The sequence below is a fragment of the Dendrobium catenatum genome, unplaced genomic scaffold, assembly GCF_001605985.2.
Source record: "Dendrobium catenatum unplaced genomic scaffold, ASM160598v2 fragScaff_scaffold_1347, whole genome shotgun sequence".
In the NCBI taxonomy this organism is placed as follows: domain Eukaryota; kingdom Viridiplantae; phylum Streptophyta; class Magnoliopsida; order Asparagales; family Orchidaceae; genus Dendrobium; species Dendrobium catenatum.
In genome coordinates this window covers 642141-648912 of record NW_021319809.1, presented here as the reverse complement: position 1 = coordinate 648912, position 6772 = coordinate 642141, and the positions used below count along the sequence as shown (strand labels likewise).

At 39.8% G+C, this 6772-nt stretch overlaps 1 protein-coding gene across 2 annotated transcripts; it reads left to right on the top strand.

Annotated features, from left to right (window-relative positions):
- Window positions 1–332: 332 nt before the first annotated feature.
- Window positions 333–1721, top strand: LOC110095816. 2 transcript variants are annotated; one of them, XM_028699607.1, is made up of 2 exons: window positions 333–566; window positions 1229–1721. In XM_028699607.1, the coding sequence occupies exons 1-2, from the start codon at window positions 363–365 to the stop codon at window positions 1691–1693; spliced, it is 669 nt and encodes a 222-aa protein (XP_028555440.1). In that variant the 5' UTR covers window positions 333–362; the 3' UTR covers window positions 1694–1721. The 2 variants fall into 2 exon arrangements, with proteins under 2 accessions (XP_028555440.1, XP_028555439.1); XM_028699606.1 differs by having other exon boundaries at window positions 333–574; window positions 1237–1721.
- Window positions 1722–6772: the final 5051 nt, after the last annotated feature.

Genomic DNA, 6772 nt, shown 5'->3' with positions numbered 1-6772 from the left:
GGTCGAGAGGAGCTTGGTTCATCTTGGGGAAACCGTTTGTTCTCCAAAAATGGCATCCTAAATTCATACCGAAGAAAGAAGACTTTGCTACCGTTCCGATTTGGGTCAAGATACACGATCTACCTCTTGCATGTTGGAATTCTGAGCGGATATCTAGGATTGCCAGCAAAATAGGAGTCCCGATTGCCGCGGATAGCTTGACGGAGCAGAAAACCCGTTTAACTTATGCTCGGATCTGTGTGTTGGTTGATTGCCATGCTTCGTATCCAGAGGTTATTCAGGTATCGCTGGATGGCGAAGTGGTAAGCTTGAGAGTGCAATACGAATGGCACCCTTTTCCTTGTCAACACTGTAAGTCTTTAATGCATCTTTCTAATTCCTATCCGAAAAATCTTGTGATTGCTGCAAAAGAACCAGGGAAGGAAGATGGAAAGGAAAGTTTTAATTTCAGGGGTAGGAGTGCTAGTATAAGGCCTTATTTTTGGGCTCCATCCAAAACTCACTATGTTGAGAAGTTGCCCGGTTCTTCTGCTCAGGATCCTGCTTCCAACCCTCCTGTTAAAACTATTCCCACTAGGGGTGTAAGTGAGCCGAGCCGGCTCGCGAGCTGGCTCGAGCTCGACTCGTTAACGAGCTCGCGAGCCGAGCTTATCGAGCCCCGAGCTCGAGCTCGAGCTCAAAATCGAGCTCGTTTATCAATCGAGCTCGAGTTCGAGCTTGACGTGGCTCGACTCGTGAGCTCGCGAGCCGGCTCGAAACAATAATATTTAGGGTATTTTAAAAAATATATGACAGCCGGCATATAATATGAGATTCAAACTTTGCTTTTAATGTTAAATGTTGCTTTTAATGTTAATTTATATAAATTCATTGCATCGTTTCAAGTGAAAGCTGATTTTTATTAAATGCAAAGTGTCCTTTGCAACTTTTCATTATGACAGCTTTTTAATATGACAGCCTTTTCAAAAAAAAAATAAAAAAAAAACATGGCAGGGCGCCATTCATAGGCGGGAAAAAAAGGTGGCCGAAAAATTAAAAAATCTGATGGATGAGAAATCGAGCGGCTCGCGAGCCGGCTCGAGCTCGTTTATAGTTTAACGAGCTCGAGCTCGAGCTCGTTTTCTGAGCTCGACTCGAGCTCGAGCTCGAGTTCGAGCTCGTTTTCCAAGTAACGAGCTGAGCTCGATAATGCTAAAACTCGACTCGACTCGACTCGTTTACACCCCTAATTCCCACCATCCCGTCTACTGTTAATGGACTACCTCTCCTATACCAGCCGCATTCTCCTCCCCCTTCCCCCAACAAAATGCTTGCCTCGTCTGTTGAGAACACTCTCAGGAAAGACATTCCAGATACTGGGGTCTCCTTTAATTTGGGTATTCCAAATTTAAATTCTCCCAATGCTGCTGCTTCCTCTTCATCCACTAACCTTCAAACTCAATCTACGTCCATAGAGAAGGATTTTGTATCTCCTAATAAGTTTGACATTTTAAACCTGGAGGGAGATGTCAAGGATCAAACTGTCAATTCTAGTGATGACACTATTATTGAGGAACCGAATTTTGATTTGGAGGAAAAGGAGAAGAAACAAAAAGCTATTGAAAAAACTATTCTGTCTAAAATCACTACTACATCCAAAAAACCTACTAAGGGCAAGCAGGGTAAAAAGGTCCCATCCAAGCAGAATTCCTGATGTCTTTTCCACCTATAGCTGCGTGGAATATTAGGGGATTTAATCGCCCTGATAAAGTGCTTTGTTGTAAGCGTCTCATTGAGTCATTCAAACTTGACTTAGTTTGTATATTGGAAAACAGGATTCATCAACAATCTCTTGCGGACCCGTTCTTTGAAAGCACTCATTCTCTATTTTCTAATGAGTCCAGCTGCAATAATTTCTCCCATTCTGCCTCGGGGAGGATTTGGGTGAAGTGGAATTCTTCTAAATTGTCTTTTATCCCTTCAGTCATTAATTCTCAACTTATCTCTGGTTTGGTTTCTGTCTCTAATCATCCTCTCTTTCAGCTTTCTGTTGTGTATGCCTCTAACAGTATGACTGAACGCAAGACTCTGTGGAACTCTCTCTCTCTCTGGCTGCTCCAGAGAGCAATTTTCCTTGGGTCATTATTGGTGATTTCAATTGTTGCAGATTTGCAACAGAAAAGCTTGGTGGATCCCCTCTCACTCTTTCTGCCATGAAAGACTTTAATGATTTCATTTTCCATAATGGGCTGCTGGACCTTAACTCTGTTGGGGGAAAATTCACTTGGTATAATCAACAGTTAGACAATCCTATTCACATTAAGTTGGATAGAGTTCTTGTGAATGTTGTTTGGGGGAATGTCTTCTCTGATTCTTTCTGCTCCATTCAAAGCCCTTCCTGTTCGGACCACTGCCCTGTTATCTTACATCCTGGGAATGCTACGCAGGTTTTTCACCGATTTCTATTCAAAAATTATTGGACTAAGATTGATTCTTACTGGTCAATATTATTGGAGGTATTCTCTAGGCCTTGTTCAGGGAACCCCCTCTCTCATCTCTGTCACTCTCTTAGGATGTTGAAGAGTGGTATCAAAAAGGAATATTGGGCATCTTCTAATAGTGGTACAAGACACCTTGCTTATTTACACAATAAACAAAGTACATTGCTGGAACAAATGCAACTAGATCACTGTAATGCTGACACAAACATGGCCTACAAAAATTGCAACTCTGAGCTAGCTAAATTCAACTCACTGCATGCTTCTTGGATTATTCAGAGAGCTAAGGTTAAATGGCTCAAATTTGGGGAAGATGATCTGAAATTTTTATATGCTAAAATCAAGAGCCGTATGGGTAGCAAAAAATCGGTTATAAATCTTCTCTCTTGCAACCCTTCTACCTCTAGAACTGATGTTATATCTTCTGTCATTCAGTATTATCAAGAATTATATAATCCTCCTCATTCTCACTCTTTGGATGTTGAGGCTTTTCCTGTTGGTGTCTCTGTGCCGGAACATTACCGTATGACTCTTTGCTCCCCTGTTCTGGATGAGGAAATCAAAGCTGCGGTTTTCATGGGTTCCTCTAATTCCGCTCCTGGGCCAGACGGGTTCAACTTCTATTTCTTTAAGACTAGTTGGCATATCATTGGGCCGGTGGTTTGTAGAGCTATTAAATCTTTTTTCACTAAGAGTTATATGCCTAATGGTGTTAAAGCTACAGCTATTGCTATCATTCCAAAACACTCTAATGCTGTCAATATCTCTGATTATAGACCCATTGCTCTGTGTAATGTGGTATATAAAATTATTGCTAAAGTTATTACTGTTAGACTAAAACCGGTCATGAATTTCATTGTAAAGGATAATCAAGCTGGGTTCCTTAAATCGAGAGTATCCACGGACAATATATTGCTAGCCTCTGATATTCTGTATCACTCGGGGAAGAGAGGTAAAGGAAACATATTTTGTGCTAAATTAGACATTAAGAAAGCTTTTGATTCCGTGTCTAGGGAATTCTTAATTGCTAGGCTCATTCAGAAAGATTTCCCTAGTCATTTTGTGAGTTGGGTCAAAGCTTGCATTTGTGATGTTAATTTCTCTGTACTTCTCTCAGGTGCTCTTGAGGGTTACTTCCCATCTGCTGCTGGTCTTAGACAGGGTTGCCCCATTAGTCCTTATCTATTTTGCTTGGTGATGGATGTCTTATCCAATCTCCTTGAGGAAAGGGGTTTCAAGGGTATTTTTTCTAATGATTTCTCCATCTCTAATTTACTTTACGCCGATGATGTCCTCATTTTTGGAGAAGCAACCCTTGAGAATTGTAATCTGCTGGTCTCCATCCTTAATGATTTTGCTACTGGATCTGGGCTCCATGTTAACTATGATAAGTGCGCTATTATGTTCCCAAAGCATTTCAACAATCAACAAGCTATATGCCAGGCTCTTTCCATTCATAACATAACTAGCAAAATTACTTATCTGGGTATTCCGCTATCTTTTCATAGACTCAAGATTGAAGACTATATGCCTTTAATGGACAGCTTGAATAAGAAGTTTAGTGGGTGGAAAGCTAATCTTCTCTCCCTTGCCGGTAGGCTACAATACATGAAATTTACTATTCAAAATACTATTGCTTACTGGATCCGGGGTGCCATTTTGCCTAAATCTGTGCACAAATTTTTCAAGAAAACTAGTTCCAGGTTTTTATTTTTTGGGGAAGTAAACTCAAACAAAAAATTGCACATGATAGCCTGGAATAAAGTATGTTTGCCTTTCTCTAAAGGGGGATTGGGTATTTATTCTATTCCTGCCATGCAATTTTCTTATATTTTTTCTGTGATTTTACGGATGTATAATTGCTCCTCTCCATTATCTGCTTGGCTGTTGAATAAATATAGATCGCCATGGAACCCATCTATTACTGCAGCATCAAACATTTGGAAATCTATATGCCATTCGGCAAGCATGGCCAAACACTGCTTTAAATTTAGAATTTCTAAGGATGCTCCTATATCCTTGAAATGGGATCATTGGTATGATAACTGCAGAATTTCTGATGTATTTAGTAGTAATATTTTGCACCAAATTCCTGATATCTTTCTTAACAATATTTATCTGATTCTGGATGGGATTTTCCTGATGATTTCACCCCTGGTTTGAGGGAAGTGCTTGCGGGTATTAATGTCTCTGCTGGTGATGGTCCATGTTTACTATGGTATGATAAGGAGAAAGGGCTTTTTAAAAATTTTATGAAGGAATTTCACTATGACATCCCTGGTTGTAGCTGGCATAAAATGATTTGGCACAAAAGAAACGCTCTTAAATACTCTGTGTACGCTTGGCTTGCCATCAGGGGGGGCCTCAAAACTGCAGAGGCTCTTCGTCTCAGGAATATCTTGGTTCCAAGCTTATGCTGTCTATGTCACAACCATGATGAATCTGTTTCTCATTTATATTTTGAATGCTCCTCATTCTCAATTCTGACTAGCATCATACCTGGATTGAATGATTTTCTGCTTCGGCCTAATATTCACCAAGTCTATGAGTGGTTAATTGGGCGGTATAATGAAAATTCAGAGACGTTAAATTTCTACAAATTGGCGGTCTCATCTGTGATCTATTATGTATGGAAAGAGAGGAACAATAGAATATTTGGGAACAAGTTGCAATGCCATACTTCTCTACTATTATGCATTAAAAGAGCGCTGTCTGAGAAGATTATGAATTGGAAAAATCCGATGGATTTTTTAGACAGATTATAAGCTGTTCTTGTTGTTATAAGCTGTTCTTATCTTGCTATGTCTGCTGCTGCTGCTTCGATGTTGCCCCGTTTTCTTGCAGATGTGCCAATCTGGACAATGATGTAGCTCCCCAACGCTTCCCCTCGGACGGTCCTTCGTTATTGGGCAACCGGGGTTGCGATTGATCTGTTTACTCTTTTTAATATTTTCCTGAGTCCAGGTTTATCGGGCACGGGAGCATTTTTTGGTATACGGTTGGAGCTTTTTTGGGAAATCACACTTGTGTATTTTCATAGGTTTTCAACTTTTTGATGCTTTTGTAGCTTGGCTTATTTTTCTTAGCCAATTTTGTTATTTTGCTTTATCTACTGCTATAACCCGCTTTTGATTCAATATACGGGCGAAGCCCAAATTTTCCCCAAAAAATTATTTTGGTATTTGCATGATGTAATCATGTCCGGATGGTATCAATTCTATATAATTCCTCATATGCTTGCATCATCATTTCAGATAAAGTAGCATTTACTTCTGCATTCATACAAAAAATGTTTTATGAGGTTCATTTGTTTTCTTGAATTTGGAAAATATGCTTCAGCCGAACTCCATTCAATTTTTTTCTCCACGTGGAGCCTGCCATCTGCTGTAGGTTGTGTCGAAACAGTCATATTCTGTCTTCAGGTTCCAGCCTAAAGCACTTGGTTTCTTCGCCCAAACATCATTCTGGTATCCCAAAAAAGCCCAAAACAGATCTCATTTTCTAATTTTCTCAGTCCAAAATAGAACCTAGTTACTGAATTTTTCAGCCCAAAAAGCAGTCCTTACAACAGAACCCCACAACATCTCTATTTCCTAGTGTATCTTGCTGAAATCATTTCAGCAAGTTATCAAAACAGCCCTCAGCCCGATAGCCAACTTTTTTTTTTTTACAGAAAATCAAATCTAAGTTTTCTTTTTATTAATAGTATTTGTTACTAATTAGTTTGGTTATCTTTTTTATTTTAATGTTGTTAAATGTTGTAACTGTTATATGTACATATGTATCTAATAAAGAGATGTGATGTGGGGAGTTTAAAAAAAAAAAAAAAAAGAAATGCAAGAAAAAAAAAAAAAAAAAGGGGGAAAGAAAAGAAAAAGACTTAAAAAAAAAAGAGATTCTTTTATCGATGCTTGCAACGGGCCGGCAAACCCCTAAGGCGCTCACATAGCGTTGAGGGTGGGAAACCGGTGCGATGCTTGCGACGATTTAAGGATCCCTCTTCAATGCTAGCAACGAGCCAGCAAACCCCCGAGGCGCTCAAGTTGCGTTGTAGGGTGGGAAACCGGTGCGACGCTTGCGGCGAAGGGGATAAAAAAAGTGTTTTTATTTTTTATTTTTATATAAGTACCCCCGAACGCCCACGTGGTGCAGAGGGGGGAAATCTGTGCTTTATTTCTAACGTATTTTCTTCTTATAAAAACAAACCTAAAACACCCTTAAACGCTCACGTAGCGGGTGGGGATAAAAATAAAAAAATGCGACCGCGGTGTCATTTTTGACACCTACCTGAAGCG